Here is a 20384-nt window from a genome sequence, read left to right as displayed (position 1 = left end):
TAAAATGTTAAATCTTTGGCTACGTAATAACACATCTTAATCTATTTATAACTGGAACATTTTACACTGTATTGATAAATGATGGGATTCACATTCTTTTGAATTCCATGGGCTAGTCCAAATGTCCACGCTTATGATCTTGGAATTGGCCTTTTGTTAACTCACATGACGGCCTGTTTCCTGTATTTGGCCAAAGTGTTTAAGTGGCATGAGACTGCAAATACCTTACCCAGTCAACAATTTGATCTCACAGTGATTTCACCATGAGCTTCCAGGATACTCATGATGTGGTCACAATGTGAGTATCACAGTATGAGAATCTTTTGCACTCACAATGAGCTCACGTATTGCTCACAATGTGAGTATCACAGTATGAGAATCGTGTGATGTCACTGTGATCATCGCATGATCTCATGTGTTGACTGGGTAGGACACACTTGGCAAGTCAAATTAATTTTTTACTCCATCATTAAAATGTGCAACACTTTATACTATCGAATTATACAGCTAATAAATTAATATATTGGAACATTTTCCATGACACTTCACAATTTTGGGCCATTAGTTTTTGAACATGATGGTATTTCACCCAGATAGGGCCCAAGTGTAACAACTTATTTTTTAATACATTTTAGTGTGACATTCTTGATTTTAAGTATTTGTACCCAGGTTGAAATTATACTGTACATGTAACAGCCCAATACATATCTAGTTTTCAGTTTGAATTATTATTGTAAAATGAGATATGAAGCATTTGATACATTTTTCTATTGTAAAAGTTCTCAAATTGAATTAAGTGTATATTGTCCATTGTCTAAAAACAACAACAGTGGTCTTTGTTTGAGAACCTGCACTCTATTCTACATTGAAAGGCTGAAGGACCCTGGCTTGCTGTTGAAAGTTGTCGTGATGACGTCAATAGCTTCTATTGTTTTCTAATAAAAACAGGAGAGATTTAGCGCGTTAAGGGCACTGAACTTAAGGGCACTGAACATTTTAAAATCCTTAGGCAGAATGTCTCACTTCCTATCACGTCCACGCACTCACAAACTGCAAGCGTGAGTAGGCTATTAGAGATGCTTACTCCAAAACCTACAACGCGCGAGGTCGCTTTTGGCCACATCGTGGAGCCGTAGAAGAAGGCGTGCCTAGTAACGCGCGTTGTCATGAAGACAGTGGCAAGAAAATGTGGAAGTCTCTGATATATTTACCTTACTTCATGCACAAAATTATAAGAGTAAACCCGATCAACGCCTTATTTTCTAACATGTATTTAAAGTTTTAAGATCGAGGTCACATTTCTTCAAGTGTGTCGACATGAACCTTCATTTTTATCGGGGTGGAGTTTAACTTTTTAGGCTCTGTCGGGATCTGAATCATCGGGATGTCTGCCGGGTTCACGATCGCAGAATAAGGTAACGTTAATTGTTGATAAATATATTAAATATACGGTTTTTGTTGGTTTTTATGACAATAAAAAAAACTCGAAAATGTTTTAAATAAACTCACAGCACACTATCGTTTGGCCAATCTCATTCGTATGCAATACATACCTTACAAATAAATAAACATCTCTATTTTCCTCAAGAATCGTGTCTTGGTGTAGTGGTCTGAGGTTCCATAAAACATTTTAATCCAGGCTCAGTGAATTTAACCATCACATTGCTTGTGTGCAATGTTTTGCTTGAAAAGTTTGTGCAGTTTTCTAAACTAAATTCAGGTTAAAATGACGTCATGTTATTAGAAAAATTTAAGGTGAATAATACAGGGATTTAGCATAAAATATGACCCGCATGCCCCCTGACAAATACAATTTGGTCTAATGCTGTAGAATGCCTTTTGGAAATACTTAAGTCAAACTGATTGTGTTTTCTGTTTCAAGTTGAACTATCAATGAACATTCTGAAAGTGTGTGAGTGCTCTATCAGGTAGGTGTCCCATTGCCATCCGTCCCATCCACAGTTGCCATGGGTACCGCATCCTCTCTGGTAAGCCCTGGTGAGGTGATTGAGGATGCGTACGGCGGTGAGGGTGGAGAAGCCTGTGAGATACCAGTGGAGGTGAAACCAAAGGCCCGTCTGTTGCGGAGTTCGTTCCGCCGTGGTCCTCGTGTCATCGGCGCCAGCTTCAAATCCACGGGATCGGTGGAATTGGAGTATGCCGCCGAGTATGAGCGCCTCAGGAAAGACTACGAGATCTTCAGGGTCAGCAAGAACAATGAGATCACCTCAATGCAGAAGAAAGAGGCCAAGCTTGATGAGGAGAACAAGAGATTGCGTGCTGAGCTGCAGGTTTGAAAGAGATCTTTAGTTCTGATTTGTTTGTGGGTTGCCTTTGTAAATAGTTGAGGTGTTCAAATTCATGAATAATCACGTTAAACTTTCAGAGATGCAAGAATGACTTATGTTTTTTTCTCTGGTGATCAGGCTCTTCAGAAGACGTACCAGAAAATTCTCAGAGAAAAGGAAAGTGCCCTGGAGGCAAAGTATCAAGCTATGGAGAGGGCTGCCACCTTTGAGCATGACAGAGACAAAGTTAAACGACAGTTTAAGGTGCAGATCTCTTCCTTCCTTCCCTCCCTCACATTAACATTGAGTCCTCACCATAATTCTTGCCTTGCAACATCCCAAATCTCCCCCAGCTCATCTCCTCAGACTCTGTTCTAGTTTTAACTTGACTTTGGTATTGTTCTTCATCTTTGAAATCCCCCAACTGGCAGATATTCCGGGAGACGAAGGAAAAGGAAATTCAGGACTTGCTTCGGGCAAAACGAGATCTGGAGTCAAAACTTCAACAGCTGCAGGCTCAGGGCATCCAGATTTACGAACTGGAAGACTCGGATTCAGATGACAACCGGACCACCGTCACCAGTACGACCACTTTGTTCAGGTTTCTCAATCAGTGTAAATCTTGAAGGGTTTGTTTTGTGCCAAAGTTAAATACTTTATTACTTTTAACACATCTAATAGTTTAATACTTCTCTGAGTTCTGAGAAATGATGATACAGATGTTGTGTACTGTATATCCACTGATATCATATTGTGATAAGATCTTCACATAAGTGTGAAGATTGCCTCACTGTGATGAAACCCTGAGATGCGTTACCTTTCCTGGTACTCCTAAATCCGGCATGTCTAGACTTGTGTTGTGAAAAACATTGTGAACAGTTTTTTATAATGACCAAATATTCACTGAGGAGGCAGAAGCTCAGATTTCTCTCTGACTAACAGTGACGCAATTGTTGTTTCGCCTGACCTTTTTATAGTTCATTCTGTGGCGCTAATTTTGCTTTATTTTCATGTAGCATCAATGTTTTAGTGTATATTTAGCTTAAGTAAATTTTGAGCTTATATCATTAACTATGATATATCAGTATATTGCAAATAAACAATAACTGTACAAATTTTCACATATTTAAAAGAATATTTTCCAATTGTCACTGTCTAGAAAGTTCTGTAGCACGTCAGGGAAGGTGGGATGAAGCGATGATGGGTGACAAGGTCTGGAACTTGGTTCGTGAGGACAGTATTAGTCATAAAAGACCAAAACGATCAAATGTACACTTCTGAAGTTTTTAACCGCTCATTTTTAGTAACTGTTGTGTTAAACTATTGTTTTGAGCTCAGTGTTATGCCAGTACCTTGTAATTTCTGCGTACGAGTAATAATTTTTCGAGTACAAGTACGAGTCATTTTTACAGAAATGTATAAATGTATGAAAATATATATATATATTTTTTGTGAGTACCGTCGATGGGAAAATAAATTGATTTTCGAATGTATGTTAAACTTCATAAAGAAACAGTAAAAATTCAAGCGAAACAACTTTTTAAAAAATTTGTCACGTTGTGTAATCGGTTAATATTTAGTCATTTAAAATTAATAGTTAAGCGGTAACTTAGCGGTAACAAGCACACATGAACATGAATTTCCTGTTTTCAGATGTTTTTAAATACAGACTATCAGACACAGTAAGGGTACGTACTATAAAAATGAAATGTAACCGTTTTTCTGAACCAGGTTCCAAGTGAATCAGACTATGTTAACCTTATTTTTGAAATGCTTGATTTTATTGCAAAGACAAAACAGTGCAGATTTATAAAATCATCCATCCCATCGTGGTTATGACATTAAACGCATTTATGCAGCTGCAGGCACTCAGTGTGAGTACTGGAGCGGTGGTGTGTTGGGCAGCGAGCCGTCGATGGGCAGCATGATGCAGTTACAGCAGACACATCGTGGTCCAGAGTTCGCTCACAGTCTCATTGATGTGGAGGGACCGTTTGCAAACGTCAACAGAGGTGAGTATGCACTAGGGCTGCTCGATTATGACAAAAAACATAATCACGATTATTTTGGCCAATATTGAGATCCCGATTATTTAACACGATTACTCATTAACTTTTAAAACAACATAGAAAACAAATAACTTGGCTTTTAAACTGTGAATTCAACTGAAAAATAAATGTAAAGAAATAGCACAGCTGAACCACTGTAAGGAAAGGGGTGCGCTGTGGATTTATACCACAAGAAAAGAGAGGATCCTTGCAAAATGGAATGTGGCACAATAATCGTTTTACCTCGATTATTTTGTTTTTGTAATTGTTGAAGCCAAAATTGACGATTACAATTAATTTTCGATTAATTGCACAGCCCTAGTATGCACCCTTGTGTGTGTTTGTGTGCTTGTCCATGTGCTGATGTTCGTGTGTGTATGTTACAGATGATTGGGATGCTGCTGTGGCCAGTCTGCTGCAGGTGTCTCCTCACGTGTCTCAGTCTCTGTGGAGTAACACAGTCCGCTGCTACCTCATATACACACAGGAGACCAAAGCCGAGTTACAGGCCTTTATACAGGTATGACAAACCTGTTTATAGTGTGCGTTGTTAATGAATGGCTGTGATGTTTGCACAGGCAAGAACCACAGTTCCTTCAGAAAATGTCAAAATTGTGTCTCTCTTTTTCAGACTCACTCTTTAAAGCTTCAGAGGTTTTGTGAGGGTTTAGGGCACTTCTATTTGAACGTGTCCTTTCCTGAGGAGAGCTCCATTCTGTACGCGGCTGAACGCAGGCAGGAGATCGAGAGGAGCTCTGTGTGTGTTCTGCTTCTCAAGTCTTCAGTTTCTAGGTGCGTTTCTTTTATTTACACTTAAACTCATTGCAGATTTCCTTTTCACATTCTCATATTGCCCACACCCCACACCGTTCTGTATATTGTACCTTCTCTGTTTACAGTTCTTCATTTGTACTTTGTATTTATATTCATGCATTGCACTTGTGCACAGTGACAGTTGAATCTAATCTTATCAACATTGATACTGATGCCGTGTATTTTCTTCGTTCTGCTGCTTCAGTTGTGTCATAGAGGATGTGGAGGAAGCCTTTGTGAAAACTCCAGACTCTCGTCCTCTTGTGCTGTATTTGCGGACTGGAGACAGAAAAGGTGAAAAGGAAGAGGTATCCAACCTCAGTCAAGCCACCAGAGAACTGCTGGAAAGAGTGAACAAGGCTGACAAAAGTGCCAAACTTAAGGTAGAATCAAATGAATTTATGGTTCTTCTAAAGAAGCAGGGGTCTTAAAGTACCAACTTGCCAGCCATAGTTGGCCCTCGTGATATCGTCGAGTTATAAGGTTTTATCTGCGTTCCGAGCAGTTTTGAGATTACAAAAAGTAGATCAAGTTTGTAGATAAAACCTTTTTGTTTTCTAGAAAACGTCCAAAATGTGCACACCACATTAAGAAAAAAACATGACAGTGTAAACCTGTTAAGTCACAGAATAAGAATATGTGATTTACTCAATTTTGACAAAAAATGTCAGATAGATTCTTATAATTCCAAGACAATGATATGTATTCTATGCACTGTATATACTGTATATGAGTAACTGGTTACACTTTATATTAAGGTGCACAAATTTGTTATTAACTACTTGCTTATTAACATGCATATTGATTGTACGTATATTAGTATGTGTAAAGCACATATTAATGCCTTTTTCTGCATGACCTTATTCTACATCCCCAATATACATACCCAATACCTATACCTAAAAACTACCTTATAAGTAGGGATGTAACGATTCACTCAGCTCACGATGCGATGCGAGTCACGATTCTGATCGCACGATGCGATTTATTCATGATTTACTCACGATTTATTTTTACAAGATGAGTTGAAACAAATTAGAAATGAACAACTTCCCTTGCATTATTTCTTAAATGCTTCACGTTTCTTTGTATAATAAAATAATGTTTTATTTCAAATAACAAAACTAAACTGCAATTTTATAACAAATTAATAATAGAAAAAGTCTCTTTAATATAAACAAACTAATACTGTCTTAGCTTTTCTTGGATTTTTTTGCATTTAAGAAATATCAGCATGTCCATGTTTAGGTTTGCAGTGAAAATAGCAGCCCCTGCTGTTCAAAAAATGTATTGCGATTCAGTTCACACCTCAACAGATTTGAATCATCACTCATTATAACCGATTTTCAACCGGCTCACGGTGAATCGTTACATCCCTACTTATAAGCAGTAATTAGGAGTTTATTGAGGCAAGAGTCGTAGTTAATAGTGAAAATTGGTCCCTATTCTAAAGTGTGAGCAAGTAACGAGTAACTTCTTAGAACCAAAGAATAGAACCAAAGGACAACTTCATACTGATTTCAAGCATCCACTAAAAATAACTTGCAAGAAATTGCTTAGAAAACTAAAGTAAGTTCTGAGTAAGGCTCTAACTTCGTTTAGAGTTATAAGTGTGACTTGAGGTAAGTGTGACTTATGTTTCCTAACAATGCACTCTAGTTTCTGAGGCCACTATATATATCATTAATATCAAAGAAATGTGACCCATACAAACAAATATCAGGATTTACGTAATTTCAGCTGATTAAAAGAAAGTTTCACTTCTTGCTTTCTACAGGTGGTGGATCATGCAGGTTCTGCAGAGGATGGAGCTGCTCTCATCTTCTCTCAGTTAGAACAAATCATCAAACAGGTACACAGACAGAAACTACAGAAACTGGGTAAACAAAGTATGAGTGTGAAATTGTGGTTACCAGCTTCCTGATAATTTTAAGAGTGTCTCAGTCCGGCTCAACCTACTTTTGCATTTGTGGTTTTGAAAGCAGAGGCTGTTTGCATATTAGAAAAGGTTGACAGATTTCGATGTCCTCAGGAGTTGTTGGGGATGGAGTTTGAGGAGACCGGGGAGGTCGAGGAGAGGGAAGAGGAGGACTCTGGTGATGTGCTGTGGGACCTTCATGATGAACAGGAGCAGATCGAGGCGTTTCAGCAGGCCTGCGGTGCTGCGGCCAGATACAGCTTCCAAAAAGTACTGTAGATCTCTCTGTTATAAATCTCTTGATTTACAATATTGTGTCTGCTATGGTGGACAGATGCTTAAGAGAATTTTAACTTTTTAGAGTGTGATACAACAATCAAACAAGCAACAATCGAACATGGGTTGATAACCTTAGACTGTTTACCCATTATTCATAGTGATTGTTTTCTTTTCAGGTATATTGTTGTGTTTATCTGTGGCATTTAAAGCGACAATGAGCAACTTTTGCTCACTGTTGCCCCACGTGGTTGATAAGTGGAATTGTCTGTATGCAGTGTCGTAAAATCTGTCGCAAAGATTTCCCGCTGGCAGCTCAATACACGTGAGTTTGTTTACAAAGCCGACGGACCCGGCGGACCCAGATACGCTATGAAAACAGCGCATAGCATGTGTATATATATATAACGACAACATTAGCCTACTCAATGACTGAACTGTTCAACATTTACGTGGTTTACTGGTCTGAACTAAAGAATCTGCTACTTTTTACCACAACACGTTTATTGTGGTTTTTTAGTCTTCATTTACAAGCACTACACACATTCATGACGAGACACGACAACATGCTAGCTATCGACACCGGCAGCCATATATTATCTCTCAGCTACCTTACGGTTATAAAGTGTGAACCGGTGGTGCGCCAATGACACAGACTAATAACAAATACGTTCAAAAGTACAGGACAGTAACAAAAAAATGTACAAATATCACTTACAAATCCAGGAGCAGGACCGCTAGGTCTCCATCCGTTTTACAACCCGTTGCCTCTTGCTGCTCGCGCCACCGAGTGTAAGCCCGTCCGATATTGATTCGTGACCGGCCTCGTGTCCAATAACTCTCTCGCTTTCTTTTCTTTGCTTCCTTCGACAAAACCCTCTTTGGTTTTTTGGCTGGCTCTGCCATGGTGATGTTTTGGTTCATTTCGTCTTACTGTTAGCTCTGCTGTTGGCTAACCTCTCCCAGGCTACGAGTAAAACATGACGTATGCCGTAAAGCAGGGGATAGGCGGGGCTTGTACCGGGCTGAACACCAAAGTTACAAGTGCAATTTCAGCCGATAGGAGGCTGCTCAGGTAGCAACGGCAGTAAAATTCGTCCAGTTAAAAGTTGACCTACCACTAAAATAATTTTAGAGACATTATTTTAAGGTCAAAAAGTTGCTCGTTGTCGCTTTAACCTAAATTTCAATTTCGAACAATTGTGGGTCTGACAGAGTTTCCGGTGGATTTCCGTGAGTGTTTGTTGCATGCAAATTTTCAAATTAAGTATTTAATCTGGTTTTTTTTCCGCAGTATGTGGATCGACTCAATGACATGGTCGCCGCCCCACCGCCCACTCCACCACTGCTGGTGTCCGGCGCTCCTGGATCCGGAAAGTCTCTTTTACTCGCTAAATGGTAATTTAATGTTAACACTGAGGTTTATTTACACAACACCTTTCGACTTGTAAATAATAAAGATGTTATTATTTTGCAGGATAGAGTTACAGCAGAAACACTCTCCCAACACCCTGACTCTCTTTCACTTCACTGGACGTCCTCTCTCCACCAGTGCAGATCCAGTGCTCATTATTAAACGCCTCACAGTGAAGGTAAAATCCTAGTTCTTTAGAAATGTGAAGAACCTGAAATTGACCATATCCATGGAACGTTCTTAAGAATTTCCGATTCATAAATAAAAGCTATCTTATAAACTTCCAATGAACCATCGCTGGGTTATAGTGGGGGTATTTTTGAGGTAGCTTTAACAGCATCAGTTTAGTGTCATATTTGGTTTATAATCAGAATCTAGTCAGGATAATAGTCATGCCTAACATTAATTTAGTGGATTTAAACGTAAAAAAAATAAATAAATAAAAAAGACATTTCAGCGGCATGAGGGAAGAACAGCTGAGCACTGCTGCATCTCTCAGTTTTCATATTTTTTAAGGGCAGCGCATATAGAATGACATCCTAAAGCTGTCAGTTTACCAAAAAATACCTGAGCTGGCTTATCAAAAACCGTGAAGTAACCATGCATATAGTCAATTGAGTCCATTGTTACATGCAGCCTGGAGAGATTTTTTTCACATTTTTCACATTATAAGTCATTTGCTTTTTATATTGGTTTCTATGCGTGTTTTTGTCACATTGTTAAAGGCAAGGTAATCGATTTCTGCTATCTTCCGCTAAAAGTGTATCTCCGCTAAAAGCCTTCGCCATACCGTGGGTCCTAACGTGTCTCCACTGGAAAGTCTTTATAATAATAACGCGGGTCCTAGCTCCTGCCTGCCTGTCCTTCTTTTTATACATAAAATCCACAGACCCTTTAATTTGATGGAATAAATAAGACATCGCTCTTTCTACAGTCTTTCTAATGCCAACTTGCTCTCTTCCCTCCGTCAACATAAGCGGACACGCCCCTTGGGGCTGATTGGCTACAAGTTTGTTTTGGTACTCGGCCCGACTCTACAGCGTTTTTGAAAAAATTCTAACCCTGCCTTTAACAGTTTAAAATCAAGGGTTTATAAAGTTGTTAACCCAGAGTAAGGTGTAGGGTAGGGTGTAATAAGATACAATTTTGGTGTAAGCTTTAGGTCAGTGGTTCTCAAACTTTTTCGTGTAGGGTGCATCGCTTTGCGACCCCCTAAATAAAGACTTAAAATCTTAACCTTGGTTGGTAGTCTTATTTTTCTGGTGTTTGATTGCATAAAATGTAGGATACATTTCTGTATTTTATAAAATGCCACAAAACCTGTGCCCCCCTGGATCCATCTTGGTGCCCCCCAGGGGAGAACCACTGTCTTGTTGCTATAACATTAGAAAGTCCCTGAACTCTAGGTGGCCTCTAGGTAGACCCAACATGTTCCAGTGGGGTTAAAACTGTTTGGAGTTCATTCAGGTATTTACCTGGAAGAACCACAAGATCCATTCTGATAGTCAGTGGAATTCAGAAGAATTCATGTGAGATTGTGAAAATGTAAAATTCTCAGGAAGATGTGTTAAGCAAACCTGCAGCTGTTATTTAACCCCATGGCTTTATGTTCCGAAGAGTTCATCCTTGAATGTTTATTGATAGATAAAAGTTTAATCAGGGTTTGCTCTGAGGTAGCTGGATTTTCTAAGAAGTTTTGGTTTTACAAAGCTGTTTTGGGATTGTACAGCCAGCATTTACCGCAAAATAAACCCTGACAGGATGATCAGGAGCCAGTGCGAAATGGATTATACGTCCGTACACGTACTTACCTCATGAGTAACTTATTGGAGCTAAAATATTGATTCAAAATTTTTTATTAGCTCATTTCTAATGAATGCAGACCTTCTGTGAGGAAAACCCTTTTCCTTACGATTTTAAGCCAAGACACAAAGTGCAAACAACATAAACATGCAATTTGGTTTAATTACTGTATTTAAATCATTTGTAAATATAATCTCACATTATGTTAAAAATATTTGTATATTTATTTATATTTTTTTAAGTGTAATATTGAACTGCACCAGCCAAGTCTACTTGCAGTACCCATAGGACTTTGTGTTATTTGTTGTTGCACTTTTTCTGAGGGAATAACAAACCTTAAAATGTTGCAACTAGCCAATCAGAATCCAAGCCTTCTATATCCCCCCTCCTTGTCGTCCCTGTAGCTTCTCCAGCATTTCTGGTCTATCTCTGGTCTCTCGATGGACCCTTCCAAGATCCTCGAGGAATTCCCACGCTGGCTAGAACGTCTGTCTGCACGTCACCATGGCAACATCATAATCATCATTGACTCGATTGACCAAATACAGGTAGCGCTTCCTCAATTGAACATTCTTACTGTAGTTTCATGTTCAGAGATCTCTGTACCTTAACTCAACGCTCACATGAGTGTGAACTTCCTATTTCCGAGTTATTCCATTCAGGTGCTATATTTAGCTTAGCTCACTTGTTAGTTTGGATTTCCCCAGAATGCCGAGCGTCATATGAAGTGGCTGATTGATCCACTTCCTGCTAACGTGAGGGTGCTGGTGTCAGTTAATGTGGAGACCTGCCCACAAGCATGGAGGTTTGTGACCCAGGTTTAAGATGATCACTTGTTGAGTACTAAATGCAAAACTTCCTTCTGTGCAAATCGCCATTCGTTTTCAATTTTGGACTGCACAGATTGTGGCCCACGCTTCATCTTGACCCACTTAATCCCAGGGAGGTGAAGAGCGTCATCAGCACAGAATGTGTAAATGCAGACATCATACTCACCAAAGACCAGGTGAGCTTTGACATCGGTGTCTAGAGATCAGTCTGTTTTTATGTCTACATACAGTATGATGAGTTTGACAATGTGTTTGTCCTGCTGTGAAACAGGAAAAGAAGTTGGAGAGACACTGTCGGGCAGCTGCAACCTGCAACGCACTCTATATCTCACTGTTGGCCAGACTCATTACACAGTAAGTGGAAATGCGGATGGGTTTTGGATTTGAGTGTATTGAGTCTATGAATATGAGTGTATGAATCTTTCTTATTGTGTGTCAGCTCCAGATCCTGGACGTTGGAAAGGACTCTACAGCAGTGTGTGTCGTGTCAGGATACGGTGTCGCTGTATAGACTGGGGCTGAAGGTGGTACTAGACTCATTGAGCACAGATCAGGAGAAACATGTCTTGAGAGAGGTGATCTTATCACTGCCCAATTTGATGCAGAATGTCAATCCAAAAATATCTGTAGCATTTCATGACTTTATTTTTGTTTACATGCAGTTGATGTGTTTGTTGTGCGCTAGTCACAACGGTGTGAGCGAATCTGAGGCTTTGGAGCTATTCACAGACCTGTGTTTTCCTGCGCTGACCTCAATGCTTTACAGCCTGCAGAGTTTGCTTATAATCACTTATGCCTGCGGCCTCATCCGCTTTCAGCATCCACAGGTATGCACAAAAGTAGCTTAAAGGTCAATTGTATGAAATTAAGCGGCATCTTGTGGTGAGGTTGTGAATTGCAACCATCGGCTAAAGCCCGATATTTACTTCTGCCTCGGACCTACGCCGTAGGCTACGTGTCGGTTTTCATTTATACTTCTACGTCGTTGTCCATGTCGACAGGCAATGACCACTAGGCGTCAGTGTCCACGCACGTGTTGCTTGTGTAACTAAGACAAGAGCCGAAGAAGAAACAGCTCGTTTGAGAAGCATTAGCAGTGATAACGGCAAGTAAACTGTCACTTTTGTTGCAGATTTGAGATGTTAAATACAGAAGCACAAATAATTTACTTGGATAATTCATTCGGAAATGCGTTTGAGTAAACATGACTCTATCGCAGAGTTTTTTGACCTGAGGGAGGGGTTCAAACAGACCAATCACAGCTCTTGCGGTCCGCGTTGAGTTGACGCTCAAGTTAGGCTGTGTGGTTGCTGACACAGAACTAAGATGTCGTCACATTTTCGCTTTTTTACCAAAAGGAGATAATGTATTTAGGAAACGCGCTCTGTAGAGCAGTTTGTCCGTTTAGGGCTACTGTAGAAACAACATGGTGAATTCCATGTAAGGGGACCCGCGGTGTATAGATAGAAACAGCTCATTCTTAGGTAATAAAAGCATAACGCTTCATTATGTAAGGTCTTTATACACCTCTGAAGACATACAGTAGTTATTTATATTATATTGCATTTCTGTCAATAAATCCTTCAAAAAGTTACATATTGGACTTTTGCTGAAATGTGTTTTTTTTCTTTTCACCGAAAAGAGTTTTGTAAATAACAAAAACGAATTATATAAATAACAGTTTGTTTTTGAATGATAATTGGCTTTTTGTAAAAACAATTTAAATATATTGTGTGTCATTTAAATAGCTTGGTGAAAGTGTTTTAAAAGAATAGTTTACCCAAACATGAAATTAAAATATGAAAATAAATACGAATATAAAACAAAAAAAGAATGAGTATGAAATTCAAATTAAATATAAACATTTTTGTGGTTGCATCATTATTTCAAATAAAAATGGCTTAAGTTATCATCAAATATTTGGGCCGCGATCACCGTGCAGTGAAAATATAATATCGTGACAGCCCTAGCCCTAGTTCAATTGAATAAGCTCAAAGTATCCATCGTTTTTACTCACAAAAGTATTGTTTAACGATGTATTGTTTCCAGGCCTGTGAAGCGGTCAACCAGGAGTTTCTAAATGAGGGCCGACACTGTGGAACTTATAGACAGACACTCATTCAATTCTTCAGTCATCAGCTGGAGTAAGAACATGTTTTTTATGATCAAAACCACAGCTGTAAGCTATGTACAAGTAAGTTTTATTTTTGCTGTAGAAACAGAACTAAAAAAAGTACCAAAAGGTTTGCAGGTTCGTTTTGCTAATGTACGTTTATTTAAGTCATTTAAAAAAAATCATCAGTGACAAGTTAACAAGGCTTATTTGACAATTTCAAGCATGTTTATGTGTGTTCAGACAAGACAGAGTCACATGGCGTGTTGCGGACGAGTTACCATGGTTACTGGAGCAACAGGAAGACAGGGTTCAACTCCAGATGATTCTGCTTAACCTCTTTGTGTCTCAGAACCTCTACAAAAGGTACGTTCTCATTTCCTGTCCTCCGGTATCTCCTTACAAGATGTGCACGTCTAAATAAAAACTTTCCAATGTGTGTTCCCAGGGGTCATTTCTCAGAGCTTCTGGCATACTGGCAGTTTGTCGGAAAGGACAAGTGTTCCATGGCCACAGAGTATTTTGACTCTTTAAAGGAGTTTGAGAAGACTTGTGACAGCGAGCAGAGCATGAGTCAACTGGCCAACCTCTACGAAACACTGGGCTGCTTCCTGAAAGATCTGGGATTACTCAGCCAGGTGTGAACTGAAAGCAGGTTTGATGATCAATCCATGTCAAATCTTGTGTAACATACATGCATGTGCTGTTTGTAGGCGGTGGCCCCCTTGCAGCGTTCCTTAGAGATTTGCGAGACGGCGCTAGACCCGGACCACCCGAGCGTGGCTCAGTCACTGCACCAGCTGGCGGGTGTCTACGTTCATTGGAGGAAATTTGGAAACGCAGAGCAGTTGTACAAACAAGCGTTGGAGATCTGTGAGAATGCCTATGGACCCGAACACAGCACTGTGGCTAGAGAACTAGATTCACTCTCACTCCTCTACCAGAAACAAAACAAGTACAGCGTTATATCTTTCATTTAGACTTGAGTATACAGATCTCATGAACTGATCTGTTGTTTGGTATTGTTTTTGACTTATTCATGATGTATTCGAATAATATTGTATAGTCTGAAAGTTGTGTTTGAATTACAGGTATGAGCAGGCTGAGCGGTTAAGAAAGAGATCCGTCAAAATCAGACAGAAAACGGCACGCCAGAAGGGCCACATGGTAAGGAAATGAAAATAATATAATTTTGGGGCATGTCCACATATGTGTCTCATTGGTTCCGTTCATAAGAGTGTGCGATCCTGCATGTTATTACAGCGGAATGAATAAAAATGGCTCTGTTTGTTTTATTTGTAGTATGGTTTTGCTCTTTTGAAACGGCGAGCGCTGCAGTTAGAGGAACTGACGCTTGGTAAAGACTCTGCAGATTGTGCCAAGACTCTAAATGAGCTCGGAGTTCTTTATTACCTGCAAAACAACCTCGAGTGAGTAACTGCTCTCATTTCATACTGGACATAGTATCCATAACTTCTAAAAAGATCTCACGATCCTATTTCCTCATTCTGTCATCATTTACTCACCCTCAGATTGTTCCAAACATGAACACAAAAGAAGATATTTGGAAGAATGTCAGTAACCAAACAGATCTCGTCCCCCATTTACTGCCGTAGTAGGGGAAATAAATACTATGGGAGTCAATGGGGGATCAGATCTGTTTGGTTACTGACGTTCTTCCAAATATCTTCCTTTGTGTTTTGCAGAACAAAGAAATTGATACAGGTTTGGAACAATCTGAGGGTGAGTAAATGATGACAGAATTTTCATTTTTGGGTGAAGTATTCCTTTAAGGCACTTTCTTGATGTTAATCATTTTTACTTTCACAGAACAGTCCATATATAGGCATCAGGAAGCTGAGAGCATGGTATCTTAAACAGATCTTTGAGGTTTAACATCAGATTTGGCTTCATAAGCAGTTGTTAGTGTGAAAAGCCTTTTTTCTGCTGCTGATTTTAAAAACATGTTTTTGAGAACCTTGATACGATGCAATCATATGTGATCACAAAAGAATCTCTGTAGACGGTTTCAAAGCAACAACACAAACAAACGTTACTGCGCATGTGCGCGCTCGTGGACTTCGCGGTCCCGTGAACCGGAAGTTGCGATCGTTTTTACTTCCGTATTCTGACACATTTCCGAGTGAAAAGGAATTTCAAAGGAAACAATTAGTGGGCGTGGCTTGCATTTTTCACTGCGAATTGATTGGATGTGTAAAAACAGCTGTTGTCTAATTTAGTCATTTGAGATGGATAGTCACACTCACAACACAAGATGAATAGTCATTGTACAAGTCATTTCAGGGCGGAAGGGCATTTTCAGATTTTAATTGAAGATTATGAGGGTACATGAATTTAAAAAAGAAAATGACCCACATTGATAAGCTATTTACTATAAACAATATTGTAATATACTGCGATATTTCATGAAAAAATAAGAATTGTCATTTTTAATCTCACTGGCTTTAACTCCCGGTACACATTCGCAAATAATAGAGTGCCTGTAGATCTTTTCTGATAACAAGCAAAAGAAATCGAAAAAATGTTACTTGGCTAAACTTGCCTCTCCAATATTTTGAATTTAGACTGCAATACCAAGCTCAACCGCTAGATGTCAATGCCCCGTAGGGTTTCTTTAAATGCGACCAAACTACAGGACCCATTCAACAAATTGTTTATTTAATAAAATTAACAAACAACTAAATTCAACAAATCGTTTATTTAATACAATTATTATACATTAAAATAATCATATAAATTAATATTAACATAAAATAAATAAAATATAAATAAATATTAACATAAAATAAATAAAACTAACCAGACCGATAAACAAACACAGAATGAAAGATGAAAATAAACAAACACAGACCAATGAAACGGTCCTACATTGTAAGCTAATATTGCTTACAACATTTAGTGCTGTAATGATTTTCATTATAACATTCATTTCTAATACAAATAAATAAAATTAGATTTCAAGAAATGCCGTCTTAAAACAACTTAAACCTCACAAGTGATGAATAATATTACAGTTATTCCGTTGAAGTTTTTCATTTATGTACTGTATATTAACATGCTTGTGTATGAACCCAGTGCCGCAAAGGTGTTCATGACACGGTCGCTGGAAATGCGTCAACGCGTGCTGGGAGCTGATCACCCCGACTGCGCCCAGTCATTGAACAACCTGGCCTCGCTGCACAGCGAGCGAAAAGAGTACGAGACTGCAGAGGAACTGTATGAAAAAGCCCTCGACATCCGCAAAAGAGCCCTCGCGCCTGACCATCCCTCTCTCGCCTATACCCTCAAACACTTGGCCATGCTTTACAAGCGCAGAGTAAGAAATCACAGTTCACAACTGCTGATTATCTAGGTTCAAATGTTATTATCATTTTGGAATATTGATTTTGATTGATTCTTTTTCTGATTGGCTGCCTGTGTGTGTGTGTAATAGGGGAAGCTGGAAAAAGCAGTTCCTCTATATGAGTTAGCTCTCGACATCAGAGAAAAGAGCTTTGGGCCCAAGCACCCTAGTGTGGCCACAGCTTTGGTTAACCTAGCTGTGCTCTACTGCCAATTGGTGAGAAACTTGAAAGCATGTGATTTGTACGTGATCATAATACTGAATCACATAAACTGTATGATGACATCACTTCCAGTATGTCTGTGTGTGTGTTGCAGAAGCAACACAGTGATGCTCTGCCTCTGTATGAGCGGGCGCTCAAGGTGTACGAGGACAGTCTCGGCCGACTGCACCCTCGGGTCGGAGAGACTCTCAAAAACCTGGCAGTGCTCAGGTAACACTTTTGTTTTATTACTTTAGCTCAGTGATACATTTAACCACTCGGAACCCTTACAAAATCCTACAGCAATGCCTTAACAACTGTCCAGAACACTGTTGTGAAATTTCCCTCAAATCACATCTATCTTTGTTGTCATTCTCTCAGTTATGAAGAGGGAGACTTCGAGAAGGCTGCGGAATTGTACAAGCGAGCCATGGAGATAAAGGAGGCGGAGCCATCCTTGGTTTGCGGTAAAGCCCCCTCACGTCACTCATCCAGTGGTGACACGTTTAGCTTACGAAGCCCCGCCCTGCCTCAAACCTCAAGGTGACACCTGTCCTTTCAAACATAACTAAGGCTATACATTTGAAGAAAAGGACTACTCAAGGTTCAAACATGCATCATTAAAGACATCTGGATCTGGAGTTCAGTCTTCATTCCTACTGTAATTTACAGTATAAATCAATAGTGTTTGTAACTACTGTGCATTAATATGCATTTATAAAGTGTTCTGTAACACAGCACCTCATAGCAATGGTGTCAAACCATACTGCAGAGTTTGGCTTCAGCCCTTATCAAACACACCTAAACAAGTTGAACGAGGTCTTCAGAAAACATATAGGGGCATTTTCCTGGACAGGGATTATTTTAAACCAGGACTAGGCCTTTAAGTCGTTTTTAAAAACATACGTTACAAAAAAACATTACTGGTGGGCATCTCGAGACAGAACAATCCCACTGATATATTTTAAGATATGTCAGTGCAAGTTGTTTTCGATTAAAGAGTACATAACATGAGATCATGAAAATGACATTTCATGCATTGGGTAATGTTGCCGTGTTTGAAAGTAAGCAATCTACCAAGTTGTAAATCCGAAGGTGAATGAATAACAAAGTTATTGGCTTGGAAAAAAGGGAGTCGACTCTGAATCACGCAAATGAGTCGTCCCTAGTCCAATTCGTGAAACGGCGAAGATTTACGTCACTACATATAGTCCCCGCCTACGTTTTGCTAGGACTGCCCGTGAAAACTTCACTCTCCTCCCCCAAACACTGTAGCTTGTGAGCCACATTCACGGTAGACCAATCACAGCAGACTAGACCATCTGACCAATCGCATCAGACTAGGCTAGCAGAAAGGAGGGGATTAGACAGATTCATCGCGGAACGAATCATTTGAGAGTCAGTCAAGAAGTATGGTAAGAATAACTGCCTATTATTACGAAATAATAGTGTTTTTACACCTTCTATGTACATAAACTTGTTGTTGGACAGTCCATAAACCAAAGTAGGACCTTAAAAATCCCTAGTTGTGTACTCTTTAAAACACCTCTAACATTTAAATCGGTCTGGGACTAGGTTTAAGCCCTGTCCGGGAAACTGCCCCATAGGGCAATAAGGGTTCAAACTAAACATTTCAGGATGGTGGCCATTCAGAATGAGTTATATCAGTATATAGTATATCAGCATGCCATTATCATTTTTAGTGTACTCCTGTTAAACTGTGTGATGTTTTATTGAATATCTATACAATGCAAAAATGTTGTTTTAAAACTTGCATTTTCTTGCATGTTTCTTTAATATACAATGTATGAGTGTAATATTTTATAAATATTAAATGTATCACTTAGGTATTAATTATTCAAATATTAGTTGAAGTATATTTATCATTTCATACAGTGTCAGTATTAGCTTTTAATTGTATTCTTCCTCGGCAGTTTTTTACAATACTGTGCAAATATAGGGATCAAATATGGTCTTGGAAACCATGTCAGATGCTAAAGGTCAGATGTGTGACCAGTTGCAGCAAGCTTTCTCTGTCACCGCCACATTCAGTGATCAGTCCGAGTAGTAGCTCAGAATCATGCCAAAATCAATGTAAACAATGGATGTTTATCATTTCAGAAATGCCATAATATATGATTGCCATTGTGACTGACAGGTGAACGTGTACCATGTGTACCATTCACCTGCTTTTGTAGATACTGTCAAATATGTGATGTAGAATAGCAATGCAGACTTCCCGTGGCCTATGACCTTCCTTCTGCTATGGAAACTGTTGCATCACTTTGCAACATGCAGCATGCAACACTTTGTTTCAGAATGTTTTTTTAATGAATGTGCAATAATTGTTCTTTCTGTAATGCACAGACGGGGTATTATCTCATTTTAAGCAATAATTGGTCATTAAAAAGTGCATATCTAACACCCTGTCTACACCAGACTCTACGTGACAAAAGACAACAGAACCTATTAGAACCATTTATCATTTTTGTCCACACTGGATGTGGCGCTGCTCGCGTCTGGTGAAGACAGGGTGACACAAACCTGTGCCGATATTTCGGTCAATGTTTGCATATCTGTGCAGCTTGTATTAATATAACATTGTATAAACCATATACCATTGCTGTCAGGCAGACCTCTTGTATTTCCAAAACCCAAACTTTTAAACACTATTTTGAAGTTGACAAGATCTTTCTTCCAGATAAACTTGGAGGGTGACCAATATTAATGATTTATAGGGGGAAAACATGAAATTTGGAGATACAAGGTTTCAAACACTCAAACAGTGACTATATTTATGTTTAGTTGTTTAGAGTATACAGGATTTTTTTGTCTTAATAGTTAAATATCATTAATGTGATTATATCATCAGTCAGTTTACATTGAAGGATGCATGATAAATTAATATTATGAAACTACTTATGTGAATGCAACACAGGGGAAATGCCAAGTTCTCTTGTTTCTGAATGTGTAAGCAGATATTTGATTTGAAAGTTGCATTGCATATCCGTCCACTAATGTGCCTCATTTTACATCAAAATTATCTTTGTGCTGTTGGTTTAAGGGACAACAGTGTGATTAATGATTTTGGATGCATTTACTTTAATCATGGTTTGTTACATTAAATTTTTTCCTTTTACCATTGATTCCAGGTGGTTTCTTTATTTTGTTATTAAAAAGGTATTTACAGTATATATTCAAATTTTTCAAATGCATCAACAATACCTTTACCTTAAAAATCTGCCAGTTATTTTAAACACAGAAAGAGCTAAATGTAACAGTAATAAATTTATTTTCTTTTGCATTATTCAAATA

At 38.9% G+C, this 20384-nt stretch overlaps 1 protein-coding gene across 5 annotated transcripts; it reads left to right on the top strand.

The window, feature by feature from the left end:
- The first annotated feature begins 1129 nt into the window (after positions 1 to 1129).
- nphp3 (nephronophthisis 3) lies at positions 1130 to 20215 on the top strand. Of its 5 annotated transcripts, none has more exons than XM_057322496.1 (28): positions 1132 to 1415; positions 1963 to 2291; positions 2427 to 2552; positions 2720 to 2870; positions 4148 to 4300; positions 4723 to 4856; positions 4968 to 5128; positions 5355 to 5532; positions 6927 to 7001; positions 7182 to 7337; positions 8638 to 8741; positions 8821 to 8935; positions 10965 to 11108; positions 11268 to 11365; positions 11464 to 11566; positions 11662 to 11744; positions 11830 to 11965; positions 12053 to 12217; positions 13440 to 13534; positions 13747 to 13869; positions 13952 to 14141; positions 14217 to 14458; positions 14595 to 14670; positions 14806 to 14933; positions 16600 to 16840; positions 16958 to 17083; positions 17185 to 17300; positions 17451 to 20215. In XM_057322496.1, the coding sequence occupies exons 2-28, from the start codon at positions 1968 to 1970 to the stop codon at positions 17614 to 17616; spliced, it is 3909 nt and encodes a 1302-aa protein (XP_057178479.1). In that variant the 5' UTR covers positions 1132 to 1415; positions 1963 to 1967; the 3' UTR covers positions 17617 to 20215. The 5 variants fall into 5 exon arrangements, 4 of the variants coding, with proteins under 4 accessions (XP_057178479.1, XP_057178480.1, XP_057178481.1 ...); XM_057322497.1 differs by having other exon boundaries at positions 1929 to 2291; XM_057322498.1 differs by having other exon boundaries at positions 1910 to 2291.
- The last annotated feature ends 169 nt before the right edge of the window (positions 20216 to 20384 follow it).

The sequence above is a fragment of the Triplophysa rosa genome, linkage group LG23 (assembly GCF_024868665.1).
Source record: "Triplophysa rosa linkage group LG23, Trosa_1v2, whole genome shotgun sequence".
NCBI lineage: Eukaryota > Metazoa > Chordata > Actinopteri > Cypriniformes > Nemacheilidae > Triplophysa > Triplophysa rosa.
This window is presented reverse-complemented; position numbering and strand designations above follow the sequence as displayed.